A 23187-nucleotide genomic window follows, 5' to 3' on the forward strand; every position below is an offset into this window, starting at 1 on the left:
TTTTTTGCAGTATCAATAAATTGGACATTATATACTCTAATGGTACAGAAAGAGCCTCTTCATTCTTCCTACAGCTTTGTAGTTTCCACCGAGGGATGCATGTGGTGTGGTTGTTTTTGCTGATGGGTGTATTAAGTGTTTTCCAGAATTTTCCCATAATGAATATTCATGCCACAGTAATCTTTTATGATCATCTTACATTATCTAGATTTGCTCAGTAAATGTTTAGATATATTTCCTTTGGTCGAGATGCCAGGTTGCCCTCTGTTGCCAATGTACCAACTTACACTCCCCTCAACACCACAGTCAGCTGACCCATGTTAAATGGCCAACCTTGTAGGAAAGCCAAATCCTGGTATTTCATGTGGTTCCTTCTGACGGGGGCGCTTTGCACTCTTACCAGCATGATGAATTGTCTAACAATTTTTGAATTGGGGAGATTAAAGTGCCGTTCCTTAAATTGTAATTTGTATTTGTTTTACCATGAATGAGAGTGACCATCTTTTCAGTGTTTAATGGCTCTTTGTCTTTCTCTGTAAATTGTCCAAGTCATTTGCCAATTGTAGGCATTTTTTTTCATATAATTCTTTACTTTAAAGAGCACTTTAAAATTAAGAAAATTGGAATATTCTGGGGCGCCTGGGTGGCTCAGCAGTCGAGCATCTGCCTTCAGCTCAGGGCATGATCCTGGGTCCTGGGATTGAGTTCCGCATCGGGCTCCTCGAGGAGCCTGCTTCTCCCTCTGCCTGTGTCTCTGCCTCATTCTCTCTCTCTCTCTCTCTCTCTCTCTCTCTGTGTGTCTCTTGAGAATAAAATCTTTTTTTTTAATTTAAATATTATGTCAGATGCAAATATTTTTTCCCAGGTTATCCTTCTCACTGGGAGGAAATGGTAAGTCAGCTGAAGGGCCTGGGTGTCTCCTCACAGGGCCTGGACTTGGCTCCTACATGGAAGGTTCTGCAGGTACCATCATCCAAGGGGCTGCCCAGAGGGATTGAACCACCTGAACTCACACTAAGTTAAGGCCAGGAGGTGCAGGCAGGCCCAGGTCTCCAGCTTTCCCTCCCAAGCCTGGTCTGTATGGTCTTTTAAGGCCACTGAGCAAATGGAGTAGGTGCGCAGATCTTGGGAGTCTTGGTGCCTCTCCAGGCAGAGCAGTGGGGGCCTGTGTGGAGCACAGCCTTTCCGGCTGGCCTTCTGCCCACACGTGGCCTCCCACACCCCCTGGCCAGCCTGCCCACTTATTCCTGGGGCCTTGCAAGAGGAAGGCTGGTGACAGGTAGCACATGTTACTTTCGGAGCCTGAAGCGTGGTGCTACAGGGTACACCAGCTGGACAGGACTTGGGGTATTTACTGTTCAATTCTTAGAATCCAGAAACGGCTTCAGATAGCAGTTCTGGGAATGACTTTGTAGCAGAGCACTGCAGGTGATTCATTCTGAGATTCCGAGAATGAGGGTGGAAAGAGCTCCACCCTCATTCTCTAACTTACAACAGAACAGCAGTGCCTGAGCTCAACACCTAGTGGTTTTTCTTTATTAGCCTTTTCTCTTGGTATTTTCTACATTCTTTTCTTGAGACCCTATCCAGCAATCTTGCCCTAGTATAGTGAAACAGTCCATATGAGGGATCTACAAGGCTCCCTAGGTCTCAATAAAGCTACAAATTATAGAGCAGAGGTTCTCAGCCCTGGCTGCATATCAGAACTGACCTGGTAGCTTTATTTATTATTTTTTTAAGATTTTATTTATTTATTCATGAGAGACACAGAGAGAGAGGCAGAGACACAGGCAGAGGGAGAAGCAGGCGCCATGCAGGGAGCCCGATGTGGGACCTGATCCCGGGACTCCAGGATCACACCCCAGGCCAAAGGCAGATGCCCAACTGCTGAACCACCCAGGCCTCCTGACCTGGTAGCTTTAAAAGAAAACTCCATGTGCAGACCACACTCTAGGGCAGTCAGAATTTCTGGGGTGGAGCCCTGTACAAGTAATTTTAAAGTTCTCCTGCAGATGTACAGCCAGGATTGAGTACTCTGTAGGTTTCCTTTTAGGAGTTTGTAAGAACACTTGCTAATCTTTTACTCTTACCACCTCTCACCCCGTAACACTGTGCTGCACAGGACAGCAGAGCTGGCTTTGAGTCTCCGTGTCTTGTCTTTCTATCTGAACTACCTGGGTGGGTTACTGCACATCTCCAACCTCAGTGCTTCCCCAGAAACAGTAGCCCTCCAGTATAGAGTTGCTGTAACGATTAAGTAAGAGGAAGCATGCAAACCCCTCAGTGCAGTGCCTAATGCGTGATCGACAGCCAATAAAGGAAGCAAGAAGAGCAGGTGGGCCTGAGTTATTCTTTAAGAGTCAGAGTCACCATGACCAAGAATAAAGACAGGTGCAGCCTCAGAAAAGGTATTTGAAGGGGATACAACAGAATTATACATAATGAAAAGGACAGCCCAATAGAAAAATGGACAAAGGGACACGAGCAGGGAATGCACAAAGGGGGATCTGAATAATGTTTGAGTTACTGGGGTGCCTGTGTGGCTCACTCCATTGAGTGTTGGAGTCTTAATTTCTGCTCAGGTAATGATCTCAGGGTCCTGAGATCAAGCCCCGTATCAGATCCTGTACTAAGTCTGCTTGTCCCTCTCCCCCTGCTCGCTCACTCGCTCTCTCTCTCTGGAATAAGTAAATAAAATAAAATCCTTAAAAAATAAATATTTGAGTTACTTTCACCAGTAATGAGCAGAATATAAATGAAATTAACATGACATTTGAACCCATCAGACTGCTTTTAGCAATAAAAAAGAAATGAAGCGTCCATATATATCAATATGGGTAGCTCAATATACCAACATGGGTAGATCCCCCAAATGTCCTGTTGGGGGAAAAGCAAATGTTGGGAAGATAGCATTTAGAAACAGAAATTACCATTTATCTACCTTATTATTCTTAAAATACTGCTACCTCCTGCATACGTGCTACAAAATATCAAAACCTGGACATTCAGAATCCTTCCGTCTCAGCACTGTCATTTATTTTTGTTACAATAGGACACAAAGCAAATATGACAAAAAGTTCATCTTTGCTCATTCCACATGGTGGTCACAGTGGTGTTTGTCAATGCTATTCTTTGTAGTTTTAATTTTGTATCCAGTTGTGAAAGAAAAAGGAGAGAGTTAAGGCTTTACAATATTTTGGAATTCAGAACCTGTGGCTGGTAGGAGGGGTTGCCGGTGAGAGGTGACCCTAAGATGGTCCCATGCCTCTTTTTATATTCAAATTCTGATTTATCAGCTACTGTTCTGGAGACACACAGCAAGAGCCTCCCTCCTCCTTATCCTGGGAACCTGCACTTGTCACATCAAAACTCTCCATCTTCAGCCTCTGGTAGTCTTGTCACTTGTACCCAGTGTCATGCTGTCGTGCCTCTACCAACTGGCAATACGGATGAGGACAAAACCCAGGACCTGGGCAATACCCTGCCAGAGCCAGCAGAGACCACAGATGTAAAGACAGCTTTATTTCTCAGCATTTATCTGCCCTGGCACAAACCACGTAATTCCTACAAAGATCTCACTGAATCAAGATTTAATGGTAACAAAGGTGCGATACAAAGCCCTCCATTAAGAACCAGGCGTCTTCGTCTTGTCTTCTCATTCTCCATGGGGGAAAAATAATGAATACTTTACAAAGCTATTTCATAACATGTTATGTTAAATGAACAACAAATTACTTTTTCTTTTACTAGCTTTTAATGCTAATAGTGCCATTTATTCCTGACCTTCAGAAATATGAGATATTTTAAATGACAACATAAAAAGAGTTCTTGTTTGAAAACGCGAGCTACTTTAGGCTGCATATTATTACTTATAAGTATAGCGTGTGCCAGCATCACGCATTTCAGCAACCCATTTATATCTAACTGGTATATATTTCAGTTGACATTTATTGTTCTCCTGCATATGTGTCAAATTTCTTAATGATGACTCTGACAAAGGCGTAGAGCTCGGTATATATAAATTACATTTGCTACCATATAATCAGTGTTATCTATTAGAATGCTATTTGTGACAAATCATGTACAAAATAAAAATCGAATTGATTTTTCTGTTATTTTAATATTGTGCCGCTCACAGCAAGGCTTTGATTGAATCTTAAACACTTTAATGTTCTATTTTTGTTTCAGGCAGATCAGAAATGGGGTTTGCTCTATTCACAAAGCTCAAACAATTTGTAAAACAACAAAATCAAATTTCAAAAAGCATCTTTGTTTTCCAGCCACGGGAGTAGATTTGGTGAAGCTATCATTACTGAGTACACAACTTAGCCACCAAAGCCTCACATGCACGTTTAATTTCTGTGCTATTTTCATCTAAATTAGATTTTAACTGTAATGCAGGGTATGAAAAGCCTCTGCTAGGCCTTTGTCTCTACCTTTTCTCTCTACGCATTGCGCGCTTCCTCCAGCTAATCTGAGCTCCATATCACCTTACCCTGCTCTCTTTCCACAGTGAGTTTGGACCATGTTCTGTGTTCCACTTGCACCGTGGTTCTGTTTCCCAGAGCCTCCAAAGGGGTTTCTCTTAAGAGGGCACCTGCTTGACCCAAATTACTTAAAAGATGCATCACTTATGATTAGATCCTAGCTAGCAACATCCCCTTGGGTTAACTTGTTGTGTAGGGCAGAGGTCGGCAAATGAGGGCCCATGGGCTATCTGTGTACAACCCTCAGGGAAGAAGAGTTTTCACATTTTTAAGATTTTTTTTTTTAAACAAAAATCAAAAGGAGAATACTATTTATTTCATGATACATGAAAATTATATGAACTTAAAATTTCAGTACCTATAAATAAAGTTTTATGGGAACATAGCCACACTCGTTCATTTACATATTATCTAGAGCTGCTTTTTCCTGCTAAAATGGCAGAACTGAATATTTGTGACAGAGACCAGATGGCCTGCGAAGCCTAAAAAATTAACTATCTGGCCTTTTAGAAAGTCTTCAAACCTTGGTTTAAGAGGGAGGGCCCTAGTAATTTATGTCTTATTAAAAGGCTTGTCACCTTCAGGGCAGGAGACAGAGGTAGCACTCAAATAAAAAGCTGCATCTGTGACAATAAATTTCATGGAAAGCTTTATAGACACATTGGCTAAAAGGTCCTCAAAATGTTAGATAAAATCAGTTAGATAAAATAAGGAAAAAAGGATAATCAAAGGAAATAAAACAGCCCCAACCATCACAAAGACACAGATGTGATCAACGTGTACACAAATTATAAAATAAGTCAAAAATGTCCTTAGCCAAATGGGTTGAAAAATAAGCAGCCACCAAAATTATGTTGGATTTAAGGAAACATAAGTGGCTTTGGGTCATATGGCATTAATCCAGAGGTCTGTTGGCAGCTTCCAGTCACCCGGACTGTGAAAGGCAGGGGGTGCCTCAGCCAGAGGGAGAGGCCTGGGGAGAGTTGCCATTGGTGTGACCTTCAGGACAACAAGGCCTAAAGGACCCTGGGGCTGGGTATTTGGCCCCTTCAGGTCATGGAATGCCTGGTGCCCCTTCCTGAAAGTACCCCAGGCTGGTCAGGAAAGGTGGAGAACATACATGCTCCCACGCAGCCTTTGGAGCATCCAAGCAAATCTGGTTCCAATCCAAATATGAACATGGGCTTTTGTTGGAGACATATCAGCTTCCCTTGGGGGAGCCTATTTTTGGAGGACTGATGGAGGCTGCTGTACCCCACTCTCCCCACCAAGCCCACCTCCGTCATCTGAGAAAAAGAGGCTTTCAAGGAGAGGGCACATGGGAACTCTGCCTGCTGGGTTTTCCCACCTGATGGCAGCTCACACTGTAGTGCACCTGGATGGGGCCTCAGGGCAATCTTTGGGTATTTGTTAGGGAAGAAGTCGGGTGTAGTGGTGGGCATGGCGATAATTTGCTTAAGGAACTCAGAGGCCCTTTGGGAAAGGAGCCAAGACCCCAGCTCTTGAAGCTCTTGGGGATGGGAGAGAGGCTGATGAAGCCAGGGCTAGAACGGGGCAGGGACATGAGAGCCTCCAGTCTCTGGCCTTAAGCAAACCTCTTAACTTCATGGTGGATCCTTTTTTTTTTTTTTTTAACAAATTCTTTTTTTTTTTTAAGATTTTATTTATTTATTCATGAACGACACACACACACAGAGAGACAGAGGCAGAGACAGAGACAGAGGCAGAGACAGAGGCAGAGACAGAAGCAGGCTCCATGCAGGAAGCCCGACGTGGGACTCGATCCCAGGACTCCAGGATCACGCCCTGGGCCGAAGGAAGGTGCTAAACCACTGAGCCACCCAGGGATCCCCCTGGTGGATCCTTTCTACAGCCTTTAGCTCCATCAAGGGAAGCCTCTGAGTCTTGAACCAGCAAAATGCCAGGCCATGCTCTTTGTGTGCATGATTCCATTTAATCCTTTCAAATAACCTCATGAAGAAGGCACTATCATTTTATAAAAGAAAACTGGGGCTTTGAATGGCTGAGTTTCATATAGCAGTCACATGGTGCAAATGGGTGTGAGGCCCCCAAACCCAACTCTCCACATGCTGAACCCCATTATGCTGGCTCCTTCGTGTTTAGTAGACTTTCATGTTTCTCATTTATCCTCTCATCTCTTTTCTTTCTGAATCGATTCACTGTTGAAACCACAGCTCATGTAACAGTAGTTCATGTTATGGTGACAAGGGCCTCAGGGGAGCACCGGATATGGCCAGTGTGCAGACTCTGGCCTCAGATGGCCTGGGTTCAAGTTCTGACTCTGCCATTTACTGTCTGTGTGACCCTGAGCAAAGTGCCTCATTCCGTAAGGGCACAATGTTTATAATAAAGAATACTATTTAAATAAGCTGTTCCAGGTAAAGGACTTAGGCCAGAGCCTGACATAAGCAGGCACATTAGCAGCTGCTGCTGGTTTTACTATTGGCCAGTCGTGCTAGTTCTGTCTCCCTCCTGGGGTACAATCCCTGGAAGAAACGTACAGCAGTAAAGAGCACTTCATTAGTGGCCAGGAGCCCAGGGTTCTGAACCGCTTTCTGTTAATAATTCACTGTGTGGGCTCAGAGACATAATGCCCCCAACCCCAACCCATGTCAGCAACGTTCCCGGGTCCCATTGCCCCAATAGTGATTGACATATAACAGTATTTATTGAGCACGTGTGGGCTCTCTATTTCCGGGCTACTGAGTGGGCTATTTGTTATCTTCATTGTACAAAGTAGGAATTTGAGGCTCAGAGAGGTTAAGGAAAGCATCCGGAGTCACACAGCCAGAAAAACACAGCGTTGAGGTCTGAACTCAGGGAGTCTGGCTCCTAGCCACAGGCTGCACAGCTGAGCTGGAGCAAAGTTACAGCCTCGATTGAGATCCTGTTCAGAGTCAGTCCGTCATCACCCTGCGGGGTGGGGAGTAAGGACAAGAGACCCAGCATCCCTTCCTTCCCGACAGCCAGGCCTCCAGAGGATTCTCGCACAGAAGATAAAGAAGTGACTGCAATAGAGCACTTTAATGCCAGGAAGTCAAACTACCCCGACAAAAGGCCCCTTTGTCATTAAGCGAACATGCAAACCCTCATCCTTAGTTTCTTCAGTGTCTCCAGACCCAGGGACATTTGTCTTATCAGGTAATGGAATTGTTTTTAGTGGCAAGAGTGAGCTCATTATGGATGCAGCTTGTGCTAATAATGATAATGTGCTCTGCAGTAAAACCACTTCTCCGCCTCCCCGGACACACGACGCTCCAGAAATTACAGGCTAGGGGGAAACGGCGAGAGTTAAGATTAAGGAAAAGAATTGCAGCTTCCACCAAAGGGGCTACAGATTTGCACATTGAAATTGGTGATCTGAATCATGAAGTTGTAGAAGAATGAGATACTACGAAAACCGTTTTTAATGGCCTTCATTCAGGTTTGTTACCTCTGTCACTGGGTTGCTGTTTTTTGCATTCGTTTTACAGTTCAAGCCAATTTTCAAAGGCAGTGCCAACTGGATTAGTGGGTGACAAACACCGATGCGCAATATGATCCCATGGATAAGATCAAGATGAGAGCTCCTTGCAGGGAATCGTTTCAATCCTGGCACCCCTTAATTTCATGGGCGAAGAGCTCAATAACCTTGAGTCCAGAGCAGTCTTCTACAAATTCTATGGGTTTGGGAGAGGTGGTCAGGCCGACAAGGCTTCCGCCTCTCTCATTTCTGAGGGGGCCAGCAGAGCTGAGGCAGGCTGGACTACCAGCCCAGGCAGGTGACTCATCTATCTCCTCCTGTCCTTTCCAGATAGAGGCGGGGTGGGAGGGGGAGGGGGTACAGAGGGTCATTCTTCCATTCTCCCAGGGTTTTTATTTTATTTTATTTTATTTTATTTATTATTTTATATTCTATTCTATTCTATTCTATTCTATTCTATTCTATTCTATTCAATTTTATTCTATTTCAATTTGCCAACATATAACCCCCAGTGCTCATCACATCACCTGCCCTCCTTAATGCCTGTCACCCGGTTACCCCATTCCCCCACCCACCTCCCCTCCAGCCACCCTCTCTTTGTTTCCCAGAATCAAGAGTCTCTCAAGGTTTGTCTTCCTCACTATTTTTTCCCGATTCAGTTCTGCCCCCTTCCCTTGTGGTCCCTTGTACTATTTCTTATATTCCACATATGAGTGAAACCATATGACAACTGTCATTCTTTGATTGACTTATTTCGCTTAGCATTATACCCGTAGGAACGCAAGCTCCCAGGGTTCTAAGAAAGTTGGAAAAAGTCTTAACTATATTCACTGAGGTTTGTCCCAACCCTTTGAACAAGATGCCAGCTACCTTTTCTTGAGACGTGGCTTTTTTCCTCTAAACATACAATCTCAAGAAGATTGAAATATCTAAAGATTTTTTAAAGTAACATTTTTGCATTATTATGAAGCAATAGCTGTTGGCTGCAGAAAATTGGAAAGCACACAAACAATAAAAATAACTCATGATACACCATCATCCAAATAACCATCGGTAGCACTATGGGCTAGCATCCTCTCCCTTCCCCCAACCGTTTTACAAATGAAAAACAAGATCATATTGTGTGTGTGCGTATACACATGGGTTTGCTGTCATCGTACAGTTTTATGCCTGTTTTTCATGTCCTATATTATAAATAATTGTCCATAACAGTATTCTATTATTTTTTAGTGATGGGATAGACTGTATTCCCAAGTCCTGTGAGGTTTGGGTTGCTGCTTTCTTTTGTATGACAGTCACCCTGTACCTACATCCTTGGTTGTCTCCCTGAATGAGGAAACGTATCTGTGTCAGGCCCCTCTGGCTGGCTGGTGAAATATGCAGGCCTCTTCTCACAATAAATGTATTTAAATGCAGGAAGCAAAATACGTGACATTACAAGGGAAACTAATTATATTGAAATATGATCAAAGTATTAAACAGGACAAATTTGTGAACTAACCATGTGTTTCTTTATACATAGATTGAACAACAATATGTTAGAGTGCAGGTATAGTAGCTTTAATAACATAATTATGAAGTAGTGATCAACACTAATATTATTCTAAGCTGTGTGCAACAAATGTCAGATGATATGAACAGATCTGTGTAATGTGTCACCCATTAGACCAAGGTGACAGGTATGGCTATGGTTTGTCACATAAATAAAGGGAATACTAAATCACACTTGGAGGTTCGTAAAAATGACTACGTAACTTTTTTCTTATCAAAGTTCTTTATGCTCAGCAGAGTTAAAGATCTGACACCCGATCTTTCTGCCCAGAGAACCCTGATGAACATTCCCATGCTGGGCAAGACTCTCAGGAGTAGAGTGCTATATATTTTGGCTCTGCCCATTTCTGAGCCTTTTGATGCCTCCAATGGTCTCGCTGCTCTGGGAGCTGCATTTAGTGTTCTCTGAGTGCCAGTAGATACAGAGCGAGGTGAGAGAGAGTGCCTGTTAGTGGCAACAGGTTAGCTAGTGCTATGGGTTGAATTGTGTCTCCATAAAGTGTTATGGTGAAGTCCGAACCCACCCCCCCCCACCCCGGGTACCTCAGACTATGACTTCTTTGGAAAGAGGCTCATTATAGGTGTCATTAGCCATGTTTAGACAAGCTCATCCTAGAAAACAGTGGGCCCTAATCCGGTGTGACTGCCATCCTTAAAAGAAGACAGCCATGTGAAGACACAGACACAGAGGGACGCCATGTGACCATAAAGACAGAGATTGTAGTTAGGCACCAAGAAGGCCAAGGAGCTGGAAAGAGGCAAGGAAGGATTCTCGCCCTAAGGTTTCAGAGGAAGCATGGTCCTATTAACACCCTGAATTTGGATTTCTAGCTCCCAGAACTGTGAGGCAATAAAATTCTATTGTCTTACGGCATCCAGTTCGAGGTACTGTTACAGTGGCCCTGTGAAACAAATACATCTCGTGTCTGCCCATTGGGATCTCCTGAGAAGTGGGATTCTGAAACACCAGGGCTGGATGGGCATGGCTCCGTGCCAGTGTTGGGAATCACCACACCAGGGACCGCTGGTTAGAGGGCTGGCTTCAGTAGAAGCCTGGTCCAGGTGCACAACACTACCTCAAAGTAAGCAGGAGATGGGCCTCACCTTGGCTCTTCTCAAGGTCAACATAATGTGTAGAAACCACATCCCCCCATAGAAACCTTCAGCATGCAAGCAGTAACCTCTTTATTCCCACACAACAATAAAAGGTCTTTATCATCAATGACACGCTATTGCCAAATAGACAGGGTGCAGGTGGCAGTTGAAAGGATTCTTAGGTTTTGAAATTTCCCTAGCGTCTGTTGGGTGTGGGTGAGGGGCTGGTTCTTGTGAAAGAACAGTGAGCTTCTGAGTCCCCCTTTGAGGTCACCTCTTCTTGGGAGGCTGTCTGCGTCAGCTTTCTGCATACTTTGCTGAGGACAGTGGCTCTAAATAAATCTTCCCGTTGCATGACATATTTGACGTCTGCCTACAGCCACGTGTCACCAGAAGTCTGGGGTCCTCTGTCAGGGGTCTTCTATGGGCCAGACAGCTACCACCTGGAAGAGAAACCACCCTAACCAGCTGTAGGCAGATGGCTCAGCTAAGCAGAGAGGCTACTACAAACATATCATCCCGTTTTTAAAAGTAGTAGGAAGGAAACAAAGAGTACTCCCTTACCTGGGTTAGAAAAATCCAGATATTTGGGCAGCAGCCCTTCACGTTGCAAAACTTTTGGAGAAGGGGCAGAAGGAAGCTGTGTGGACCCATCTGCATATATTCTAAAAAACAAAAGTCATAGACTTACTCCTTTTTTTAATAGAAAGAAAAAAGAAAAAAAGAAAGAAAAATATAATCTATGTAGATCCTGTGTGAGCACAGCAGGTTTCTTTCTAATCCTGACAATTTCTCCTAAATTTAAGGCATTATCACATCTCTCTTTCAAGGAAGGGAAAACTGAGGCCAAAGAGCCGCCCTCAGTGGTTCTATACCCCATCCTCAGCGCCTTCAGGCCTTAGGACTGAGGCCCTGTTGGTTTTTTACTCCCGGCCTCTCCCTGCAAACCAGCACAGACTATAGGCAAGTCTTCTGGAGAATGCTGGATGGGATGTGGAGGGAGGATGGGGAGGGCGGATGGCTGCTTACGGTGACAGGCCTGCAACTACAAACAAGGCCTCTTCTGTGCAACAAAACCATAAAGGCAGCCCTAGAGCTGGGATGGGGCGTCTGCAAACCCCCTTGGGCCCAGTATCAGCTCTCGTCCTGGTTCTGGTCCCCCGTGGCTACGCCCTAAGCTGGACTTACTCGTATGACTTCAGGTGTGCCCTCTTGGACTGCTCCATGAGGTCCAGGAAGTCCTGGTAGCAGTTTCTGGCCATGACAGAGTACCGTGTGGCGCAGCCTAATTCGGTGACCTTGGCTCTCGGGAGGTAGCCAGCCCAGCCAGGGATCGGGGGCTCCTGGAGAGGTTTCTTTATGTATTTGTGTTCTGTCAAAAGACACAGTGCTTCCTGAGGCCTTTGGGAAGCCACATAGGGGGTGATGCTCCCCAGTTAGCCGGCACCCCAAGTTACCCCGGGCAAACCCCAGGCCTCTAGATGCCCTGAGAGCAGCAACCATGGGTTGGTTAGTTCTGTGCTCTGGGCACGTTGGCAGGGACTTTACAAATACCCTCTGATTTCATGCGCTCACAAACTGTGAGAAGTTGACACCATTATTACCTACACCTTACAGAGCAAGATGGGGAAATTTAAAGAGGTTAAGAGAGTCTTGGCCAAGGTCACACGGCAAGGAAGTGGTAGGGCCAGGCTTCAAACCTGCATCTGTCTGAGTCTCAAGCTCTTTCTCTTTAACAGACCCTGCTCCTCTTTCAGACTAATAAAAAAAAGCTTCACACATTGCTCTTTCACAGTTTACATAAAGGAAGCAGGAGAAGCATCCAGGTGGGAAGAAAACACATCACACACAGCACCAGGAATCTGCTTTCAGGTCATGAATGACTCTGGCTGGCTGACCCGGGGCATTGTCACATTTGGGAGATGAAAGACTCCTGCCTGCCCGCCTCCTCCAGCTGCTGTCAGAATAGAATGAGGCCACCGAGTCCCAGAACCTCAGAGCTGGAAGGCGCAGGTAGGGAGCATCTAGTTCATCCTTCCCTGCCCTGGATGAAGGAACGACAACCCAGAGAGAGGAAGCCATGTGCCCTAGGTCACACAGCAAATAGTCAGAGTTGGGCTAAATCTCAAACTCTTAGGCAGATGTTCTGTGTTATGGCTCAGAAAACTTTAAAGCCCAACAAACGTGTGAGTTAGCCACCCCAAACAATTACAGGAATAATAATAGAGACAATTCTCTTCCTATATACCTTTAGACCTTAAAAAAAAAAAAAAAAAAAAACCAGGGACACCTGGGTGGCTCAGGGGTTGAGCATCCACCCTTCCCTCAGGTAGTGACCCTGGGGTCCTGGATTGAGTCCCTCATCGGGCTCCCCACAGGAGAGCCTGCCTCTCCCTCTGCCTATATCTCTGCCTCTCTCAGTGTCTCTCCTGAATAAATAAATAAAATCTTAAAAAAACAAACAAAAACAAAATGGTCCAGGGCAAATCATGCTTGTAATTAGCATTATAGAATCACATCATCAGTTGTTTTTGTCATTGGTTGTTGTGGCTGTTAGTGGTTGTCATTCAATGCCTGCAAGAGCTGGGTTCCAGCTGAAGTCTGACCTCAGACAAGGGCCACTACCTCTGCAGACTCATGAACCCCATCTCTAAAATGGAAATAATGGTGCTTGGCACAGAGAAAACAACCACAAAGTGCACAGACCATGGCGGCAGGTGAGATGTGGACGTTCCTGGTGACTTGAGGGGCTGGGAGTGGGAGAGGGGGGTCTCAGTTTGCAGCACCTTCTTGCCTGACCAGGGCCATGTCCCTCTCCCCCTGGAAATGTTTCTTTCTCATTGCATGAACCGAAGCCTCTGGGACCTGCTGCACACCGCCCGGGGATCTGGACCTTGGAGGGGGGCTGGAGTCTGTGCTCCCTGGGGCGGCTCAGCAGGCCCACCCTGCCTGCACTTGGACCCCAGGAGGAGGGGACTGGTTTCCTGGGGGCCGGTACCCAGACTCAGGGGGTGGTACTGCCGGAGGTACTGGTGCAGCGCCCGCAGGACGGTCTCCTCCGAGCAGACGGGCTTCAGCTTCTGGGCAGTGGCCACCGAGCAGCGAAATTCCTCCAGCTGGTTTTTATATCGCCGTGTGTTCTCCTGGAAGATTTTCAGACAGTGGGACATACTGTCCTTGCTGGTGGCTTGCTGGCAGCTAAGGTAGGGCACAAAGCCTGCAAGAGCCGATGAATCATAGGCGGTCAGAACCTGCAGAAGCTCCCCAGAACCTCAGCCCACTACTTGGCATTTCTTCCTTGGCCCACAACACTGCATTTTTCCAAAGGCCATTAATACAAGCAGGGCTGTTGTTTGCACGGCGGTGCTGGGCCCTCCCAAGGCCATGAAAAGTGACCTTGGAGCTGGGGAGGGAAGGCCCATTTCAACAAAGACGATGACAGTAATATTCTTTGATAGCAAAGCCCCTGATGTCAGTCTGAACAGCAAATGGGGAAAGCATTTAATGGGCCAAAATGATAGTCTGAGGAGTAATTGAAATTATTCATCTTTTTAGAGAGAAAGCTTATTTTCCTTGACACTTCCCAAATGCAATTTGGGATCCTTTTTGTTGGACCATCGGGAAATTGCGGGCTTATTAAAAGCTGAGACCTATTACACAAAAAAAGGTAAATTCATTATCTGTGAGGCCCACCCCCTAGAACAATTTTTTACCACTTCCCACAAAATAACATATAATCATTACAATTAGTATGGGTAAAACACAAGTATTTATTTAAACTAGATGCTGAATCCCAGGGACTATACTATTGTCACAATAAAACTATTTTTTGAAAGAACAAATGAGGAAAAACTGGTTAAGAACTTGGTTTTCAATGGCTAAATAAATAAATACCTCCCGCTCATTATGGAAGCCCAACATTTTGCCTTTCTCCCTAAAGAAAATCTGACTGCAGAGTTAAAAGCAGCAACCCTGCCTCCCACGCCCTGCAAGAAGCCACTTCTGGAAGAATCTAATTACTAGACTGTTCTTGGAGCCCTCCACCCACCAACCAGTCTCCTCAACCCTGGGGCAATTAAAAGATACCCTCGTGTTGCGGCGGGCGAAGATGGTAGAAACAGAGGGGCCTGCCACCAGGACCTACCTTGGCCCGGTTGGGTTTTATGTAACTGTATATATGTACACACACAGAGGAATACAAGCTACCTTCACTGAGTCTTACTAAGGCCCAGGACTAATTTTAGGAGAAATCTATCATTATCCTGCATAGAGGTTTGAAACTGTGTCTCCCAAATAGACAAGTCCAAGTCCTAACCCTTGGGACCCATGAATGTGACCTTTCCTGAAAATAGGGTCTTTGCAGACGTCTTTAAGGATTTGGAAATGAGATTATCCTTGATTGAGGATGAGCCCCAAATCTAACCATCTCTGCCTTGGTCCACTTGGTCCACTGTCTAAGTCTGGCCAGCTGGCTGGGCCAGTACAGGTACGTTAGCTTTTTAGGACACTTGTTGAAAGCACTCCGTTATAAGAGAAGGGAGAGGGGGACCTGAGAAAGAGACACAGAGATGCAGGGCAGAAGGCCACGCAAACAGTCATGTGAAGACAGCGGCAGAGATTGCATCCATGCTGCCACAAGAAACTGGAAGAGGCGAGAAAGGACCCTCTGCTAGAGTCTTCGGAGAGGGCAGGGTCCTACCAACACCTGGATTTCGCCTCCAGAACTGAGGCTGTTGTTTTAAATGCCTGTTTTAAATTTAAATGTTGTTTAAATTTAAATGCCATAATGTTTTAAACTGCAGCCCTAAGAGACTAATACCCCCATTTAATAGACATTTTTACTTACCACAGAAAGTACCCTACACCGTGGCCAAGCAGGGTGTTAGAACCTCAGTTTGTTAGAACTCAGAACCTGTTCTCTTAACCAGCCAGAAGGACCAGGGAGGGGTGAGGCTGGGCAACCTTGGAGTATTCCCCATGCATCTCCTCTCCTAAGAACACCTTATGTGAGAGCTGAGGGCCCATGAAGACCATTGGATTTGTCACAGAGATGTGACTAAGTTCTCAGTAGCCCAGAAGCCCAAGGAGGAGAACCTTTAGGTAGGGTGACCAGCTATCCCTGTTTGCCAAGGACTTAGGGACTTCCTGGGGCTGAGGACTTTCAGTGCCAAAATCAGGGCCATTCCAGACAAACCAGGGCACTTGATCACTCTCCCTTTCGGGGACACAGGAATGGGACCATACAAACAGCCCTAGTGCAAGACCTGAGAAAGCTCAACTTGGGAAAAATGACTTGGCCTTATTATTCATTGTGTCTATTCCCATAGCACTGTGTCCATCTTGGTCCAAATATGCTGAAAAGACATGAAGTGCTTCCTGCACACCAGGCCATGTCCTGGGAGATCTGGCCTATTACATCATTCCATTCATCAGAACTCAGTTATCAGCCATCTTCAGCAAGGGAGCGCCTTCAACAAGTGTCTTAAAAGGCTAGAGTGCCATACTGGCCCAGTAGGCCAGAAAGACATGGACGGTGGACCAAGGCAGGAACAGTGACCAGGACCGTGGATCTCCCGTCATGCACATCTGCAGGGCACATCACCACTTACCACTGTAGCCTGGTGTGATTGGCAGATGTCTCATGAAGATCTTGGAAGACTCCATGATTTCACTTGCTGTTAATGAAGGGAAGAGGGGATGAAATTACCTTATCAAATGTCCCTGCCTCAAGAACTCACTATGCGTGGGCTAGAGCCCTTGGGATTCGAATGAGCCTACCAGGGGGTTGGGACAGAGAGGCAGCACCGCCATCTTAACACAGAACCAGCAGACATAGTTGGCGTCAGTTATAAAACCAATGGCCCAATACCAAGTATTGCTCACCTTTTACATGAACTTAGAATAACAGGTGTGCAGATTGAGTGTCTCCCCTCCTGCGACTCCTCCATCCACCCAACTTTCCACCCAACCTTCCATGCATCCAGCCAGCAATCATGAACTGTATACACACTGTGGTCAACAACTGTGAGGAGGTGAGGAACGTAAAAATGAGCAGGACCCAGGAGCCCCTGTGTGAAGCCCCTGAACCTCAAAAGAGGGAAGAGATGAAGCATCTGCACCCCCAGAGCCTTTCTTTTCCCACCAGGAAAAGGTTGCACTGGTGTCCCCACCCCCACCACCACCCTCAGGACACCTGGCAGTGTGCAGAGACATTTTTGGTTGTCACGACCAGGGGATGGGGTGCTACCGGTATCTAGGGAGCCAGAGGCCAAGGATTCTGCTAAACATCCTACAACACACAGGGCAGCCCCGCGACAGAGAATTAGAATAAGTTATGGTTGGAAGGGCTCAGAAGTCCCCAAAGGTTGGCATGGAGTCCAAGATGGGCGAGCAGGGGAGGGGGGTGAGATCATCACCACATCGGTTTATGTGGACGCTGCCTCCCCACTTCCAGGATGGCTAATGGTCCCAGCAAAGGGGCCAGGGCCTGCATCTGGGCATCTGTCGGTGCTGCCAAATGCTACACTACCAAGCCAGTTCATCTCTCAAAAGTAAGTCCTTAGCGGCCAGGACAGGTGGTCTCAGGGGTGGCGGGGAGGGCCACAGTGGTGTTTACTCAGCGGTGATGGGAATCTTAAACACACACGTACAGGACCCTTGCTAGGACGCAGCTGATGCAGGACTACCTGTCTTGGTAAATCCTCACAGCCGCCCTAAGGCTTAGCTCCCATTTGAGCCCTCCACTTATGGAAGAGAAAAATAAGGCACAGACAGGCTAAGTAACTCGTCATTCAAGGAGGCAAGCACGGAGGACGTCTAAATTCGGACGGCAGGCTTATGTTACCCAAAAGCGTGGCCCTAGGGAGAGGCCTGTGTCCGGTGCGGTGGGTGGCAGCCTGGGCGGCTGCCTGGAGGAGGTGGAATCCAGGAGTAAGGTGGAGAGGGGGTGTGCTGGGGGTGGGACCCTGGAGGGGCCGGAAAGCGCGGCCACAGCCCCCCCTCCCCGGGGGCGCGTCCTCACCTGCCCGGCCTGCAGCCCTCCCAGCCCTCCCAGTCCTCCCAGTCCTCCCAGCCCACCAGCCTCCGCAGCCTTTGTGCGCTCACCGTCCTGGGGGAGGGGCGGGAGGAGGGGCGAGGAGGGGCCGGACGCCCCGCTGCCCCTCCCCCACCGCGACCAGGGCGCGCTTGGGTGAACCCCAGTGGATGTGGGGACGCCTCCCCTTGCTCCCGGCTCAGCGTGGGCCCCCGGGCCTGTTCAGTGATTTGCCCAACAAATATTTGGCTTCTGCAGCTGTTCTCCACACGTGGTCCCCCCAGCTGGGCCCCCCTGGGTTTTGGAACTGGGGGGAGAGCGACGCGAGGGGATCTAGGTCAAAGCTTCCTTTTCTGCGGGTCCACACTGGGGCGGCCTGGATTTGGATCGGAGGAGGGTTGGCCACTGGCCACTGGCCACAGGCTCTTGCGGGGAGTCAGGGCTGTGGGAGGGGCTGGCCTGGGGGAAGGGGGACCAAGCAGCCTGGGATGGGCTGGAGAGGGGCAGTGCACCAAAATGAAGAGTGGGAGGGAGGGTGCCAGGAAGTGGAGCCCTACTCCTTTCTAATCATCCTCATTTTCTGGGAGCTAAAGGGGGCCTGAGCCTTCATGGCCCTGGATTCAAACCAGGATGCCCACTGTGTGACCCAGGCAGAGGCAATGAGGGCCTTTCAAGGCTGCTAGTCCCAGTGGGGCCCTGTATCTACAAAAACCTGTAACAGCTGACCACCCAAGGGCACTCTTTCCCGGTAGGTGTGTTTCACTGCATCTCCCAGCCTTACCTACCTGACTTCCTGGGAGTTCAGCCTCAGATGAAGGCTAGTGAATCTACTCACTTAGGAGGAACCCATTTGTACCCCCCTCAGAGCCCCAGGACTCCACCACAGATCCCGGAAGCTTCTAAAGCGAGCTCTGGAACACTCTCGAGGCTCTAGGTGCAGCAGGCAGCCTGGCCTGCCTGCTAGGATACTCGGGCAAGGTGCCAGTCCTGGGCCCTTCCGCTTTGTTTTCAATGACCTGCATGTACGTGGGTGCCGTGGAGTTGTCAGTGGCCACCCCGGCTCACCTGCCTTCTGTCTGGCTAGAAGCCACTTTCTGTAGCTTGGAGGGGAAAGGGACTCATGAACACGGATGGAATCCTGGTTCCCAGCAAACAGAGGAGCCAGTCTTGTTGGAATGAAAGTTAAAAACATTTTTTTAAAAAGCTTGCTTGCAACATTTAGGAAAAAACCTAAAAGTCTGTCTCCATCTGAGCGAGATGGAGCTGAGGGGGAAGTCAGCAATGATGCATCCGCGATTCCATTCACAGATTCATACCGCAAAAAAAAAAAAAAAAAAAAAAAAAGTTGGGCCACACGAGATCCAGAGTTTCGCTTTATTAGACATCTGTGAAGACAGAGTTTGCGAGTACAATCTCGTCAAGTTGTGAACAGCTGCAAAGTTCGGTGGAGTGTGAATTTATCTTGTAGTGAACAAGACCCCAATGGCTGATAGTTTAGAATAAAGTTCCATGTTCCAAGCGGATGAGAGGTGTGACGGACAACGACTTTTATACTAGTCATCCACTTAGTCATTTCCCAGCGTAAATATGCAGCTTACAGCTACTTCATCTCTACATGTGAAGTTCGATCTTCGACTAATAATGCATTTGGACTCCTGCTTATATTGACGCATGCGATTCTTTGCCACCCTGGCAATTAACCAGACCTAGACTCTAAAAGCTAAACTTGATCTAAATAACATCCTAGGGGGCGGGCAGGCTCTGCAATCTGGACTCAGTCTTAGTCATCACGTTGTGCAAGTGCCTATGTGTCTCCTTCTCTTGCCTATCTTGTCTTTCTGTAACTTGTCTGTTATTCAGCATTTATTGACGCCTGCTGTGTACAGACAGGGCAGTTCTAAAGGCAGTCCTCCCTGACAATTCTGCCTCCAAAACAATGAACATCAGATAATAATATCCCAGGGACGGTTGAGTAATGGTCAAGACAACAGGCTTTTTAGAAACTTCCTAAGATTAGAAAATGTGTCTGAGTATATTTATCCAGTGTTCTCATTCTAGAATATTTCTGTGGGCAGGAGAGAGAGGAGGGATGGATTGGGGGATTCCCTTTAAGAATCAGCTATTGGGGCTGCATTTCTGGGGCCAGAAGAAAGTCCAGTAAAGCTATCACTCCCTCTCCATCATGGGTTTGCCAACAGTGCAGAAGTCAACCAATTTGCTAAAGAGAAATCACAGGCAAGGAGACATCCTCAGTGCAAGGTGGGAAAAGCCTTACATCAGCAAAAAAAACAAAACAAAAAACAAAAAAAAAAACCGACTAAATTACTCACACTTACACTTAATCGAGTGGAACAGCTGGAATCTGCGTACCCCTCGATTCCTTCCTGGAACCCTGTTGTCAACACTGCAGACAGACCACACTTGGCCCTCAGAGGGACCGCTCTGCCCCACAAGAAGCAGCTGACAGCCCTGCAGGGCCGCAAAGAGTTTTCCTGCACAGTCACGCGGCTTACAGAATAGCCAGGATGTTCAGCTCTCAAAGACGGGACAGGAGAACCGACACATGATTACACTCCCTTCAATATAAACCGTGAGCCTTTGGGAAGGATGTGAGTGAAGCAAGGTCTGATGAAGCTGGCGATCCAGCTGTTGTCCCTTTTTTTTCCAGAGTATGGGGAGCCTGGGCACCTCTGACTCTTGCTCAGCCTCGCATACATAGTCCGTAAGCTTAGTATCAGTACAAATAGGTAAGTAAGCGCAATTAAAAAATGAAGCCATGGGAAATCAAAGGCAACAATGTCATCAACAAAATTCAAAGTGCGTTTTCCCTTTGTTGTTGTTGTTTAACAAGTAAAGCAGCACATTGTAGAAATAAAGATTCTGTACAATATTCTAATATCGTATGTACATAAAATTATATTACTTATAACTAAGTTGAGAAGTCTTATTTGCAGAATATGGCTGGCAACACCAAAGAGAGATCCAAGAACATTTATAGCTTTTGAAGCAGAGCAGGCAAGAGAACCAGAACCCTAGCAAGCACACCTTTGTGCCTGGACACGCAATCCTGCGGCAAAGTTAACGTGACTAGCGTTCTAGCATTCTCTGGGTCAGGGGTTTGTTCGTGTTTCACGTTCGAGCAGGGAATTCTGCAGCAGGCGGTGTGAAAAGACATGTGCAAATGAAACTGGAAATGCTTTTTCGAATCTGCATATCTGGCTATGGGAATGGGTTTGTGAATCCAGCTTGCCCTGAAGTTAGCTCCTTAGCTCATCTTCCCTTCATTCATTATGCATGCCTCCAGGGATTTAAAAATCTTTAAAATCGAAATGAGTTCCAGCAGACACACCAGTTGGTTCCTCACCTCATTCTTACCGGGGTGTCTTTCTTCCAACTTGTCTCCTTCACAGGCCATGTCCCCAAGCCAGGTGGAGCCCCAGCCCCACTCACAGAGGGCAGGGTGTGGGACTCTGGCTCTTCGCTAGAAAAATCCTCTCCCTAAGGGAGCCCCAAACAGGAAGACTGCAGGCGCTGGTCGCTGGTCTGTGCCTCAGCTTCCAACAAAACCTAAAGTTAGTTCTCAGATTCCCTTGGAGCCACAGTCCTCTGTGGTGTCTACTGAAAATGCAAATGCTGGTCGCCCTCCCCGAGACTCAGCTTCAATTTTTAAGAGGGACAGCATCCAGAAACCTGTTTTTAAGAGGTACCCAGGCAGTGCTGACGAGAGGGATCCACAGATCAGCTTTGAGAAGACCTGGCTTAACTCATTGAGTACAGATCTATGAATTCCTTTCAGATACGCTTTAAAAACGGAAGATTTTAATGAAACATTTCATCGTACAGATTCTCTATCCATGTGTAACCAATGTATTCTTTTTGAAATGTGGGAGTGCTGGCCAAAACTCTCTGAGAGATGAGGAGGGAGTTAAGTTACATACCCTTGTCAGGGTGAGGGGCTGTTCCAGACTCCTGGGCTTGCTGATGTGAACAAGGCAAACCGCAAGCCCATTTCCTCAGGCAGAAGCCCACTAAACTTGGCTTGAATTATTTATGAATTCAGAAATCAGGATCTAGCATCTGGGGAAAGATGCCACACAGCATATGATTTGGTATAAGTCAGCAGTGCCTGACTATCCATTTCCCTCGAAGCAAGCTTTCGCTGCCGAAAAGCTAAGGTGTCAGCTCTCCCACTCACTCAAATCCTAGTAGATTAGCTCAGGCTATTGTTACTCCTCCCTGAACCTATTCAGAATTGAAATTATGAGACCCTAAAATAGTGCCCAGCAGGGCCAGTCCTCTCCCACCAGCTGAAAATGCTCCCAGTTTCGTGAATCATCGCTTTTAATCACATGATGATGAAAAGCAATTAACTGCAGATGGACAGCATTCTGGGTCGACTGCCATCCACAAAATGTAAAAAGAAAAGTCTCAAATAGATGAAGAATCTCCTCTTGGCTCAAAGATCTCATTTCAAATCTAGAAAGATAGCAATAGGGCCTCCTACGTTCCACCTAACGGAGATCCGTGCAAATGAGGCTGAATCACTGCTGCAGAAACAGACTGATTCCCTTGTGCGGGTGGGTGTGTTTCACCACTCTGTACCTGTGAAAACTAGCTGCTCTTCCAGGATCCTCAGCTTTCTCATCCCCAAACCTCAACCTCAATTTCCAACAGTTTTTCTGACTCCAGTGTGCCCTCGAAAATCCCTAATTATTTCTAGCCCTAGTTGTTCCCATCTTCCCTGCTGAAATTCAGGTGAGCAATGCTGAGGGTCAAGGACAAGGGGGAAAGGACAGTCAAGGGGTAGGGGGGAGGTCCGCAGATGCAGGTGAGCTTAGTCCAAGGGGGCAGGCGGCGGGGCGGGCCGGTTAGTAATTTAAGAAGTCAATCCCAACCTTGACACTCTTCGCGGTGGCTATATCGACGGCCGTGGCCTTGATCTCTGTGTCCCCAAACTGCATGAGGGTCTGGATCTCCCTCCGGGCGGGCACGGCCGTGCCGCTGGTCCCTGTGAGATCCAGACGGAGCGTGCCACACTTCTTCACCCCCGGGTCGGTAATGAAGCTCACGTCGTCGCACTCGGAGCTGTAGATGTTGATGACGATGACCAGCTGGGAAGGCTTGGCCGGGGTGTAGCTACGCTTCACCAGCTCCCCCAGGGCCACCGACTGGTCAGCAGAAATGAACTTATCAAACACATCGGTGCACCAGCGAGTCCCATCCTTCACCAGAAGCTTCTCAGGAGGATGCTTGCCCTCCACGTAGCGGTTCAGCACGCCCACCCCGTAGGTGAGCGGTGATCGGCGCACCTTGATGACCGCGGGGTCCAGGCCAAAGAGGACCGCGCCCTTGAGGATAGTGAGGCCCACGTCCTGGGGGATGATGATGCGGCACTTGTCGCCGAAGGCGGCCTGAACTGCCTGCTGCAGGAGGGGCGCCTCCGCAAAGCCTCCCACCAGGAAGAGGAACTTGACAGTGGACACCTCGGGCTTCTGAAACAGGTCCCCTGAAAACAAAGAGTAAGGGACAATGTGCTG

The 23187-nt window shown here is 47.3% G+C and overlaps 2 protein-coding genes across 8 annotated transcripts in view; both read right to left on the bottom strand.

Annotated features, from left to right (window-relative positions):
- Positions 1–9509: 9509 nt before the first annotated feature.
- SPMIP5 (sperm microtubule inner protein 5) lies at positions 9510–16286 on the bottom strand. Its single transcript, XM_025995986.2, has 5 exons — positions 16227–16286; positions 13616–13834; positions 11806–11989; positions 11182–11282; positions 9510–11060 (listed from the first exon to the last, which is right to left on the bottom strand). Exons 1-5 carry the CDS (start codon positions 16279–16281, stop codon positions 10915–10917), a joined length of 705 nt encoding a protein of 234 aa, XP_025851771.2. The 5' UTR covers positions 16282–16286; the 3' UTR covers positions 9510–10914.
- Positions 16287–19010: 2724 nt separating this feature from the next.
- Positions 19011–23187, bottom strand: part of HSPA12A (heat shock protein family A (Hsp70) member 12A) — a 161126-nt gene continuing 156949 nt past the window's right edge. For all 7 annotated transcript variants that reach the window (XM_072740193.1, XM_025994036.2, XM_072740192.1 and 4 more), the window contains one exon: positions 19011–23156. In XM_072740193.1, the coding sequence (XP_072596294.1) occupies positions 22519–23156 (638 nt within the window). In that variant the 3' untranslated portion in view covers positions 19011–22518. The remainder of the gene's footprint in view (positions 23157–23187) is intronic.

The sequence above is a fragment of the Vulpes vulpes genome, chromosome 15, assembly GCF_048418805.1.
Source record: "Vulpes vulpes isolate BD-2025 chromosome 15, VulVul3, whole genome shotgun sequence".
Lineage (NCBI taxonomy): Eukaryota > Metazoa > Chordata > Mammalia > Carnivora > Canidae > Vulpes > Vulpes vulpes.

Bases quoted from the DNA above. Each gene is read 5' to 3' on its own strand.
- SPMIP5 (XM_025995986.2), bottom strand. From the start codon at position 16,281: ATGGAGTCTTCCAAGATCTTCATGAGACATCTGCCAATCACACCAGGC. The intron at 13,835-16,226 runs GTAAGTGGTGAT...CGGCTCTTGCAG, and splicing joins AATCACACCAGGCTACAGTG to GCTTTGTGCCCTACCTTAGC. The intron at 11,061-11,181 runs GTAAGGGAGTAC...TTTCTCTTCCAG, and splicing joins TCTGGATTTTTCTAACCCAG to GTGGTAGCTGTCTGGCCCAT.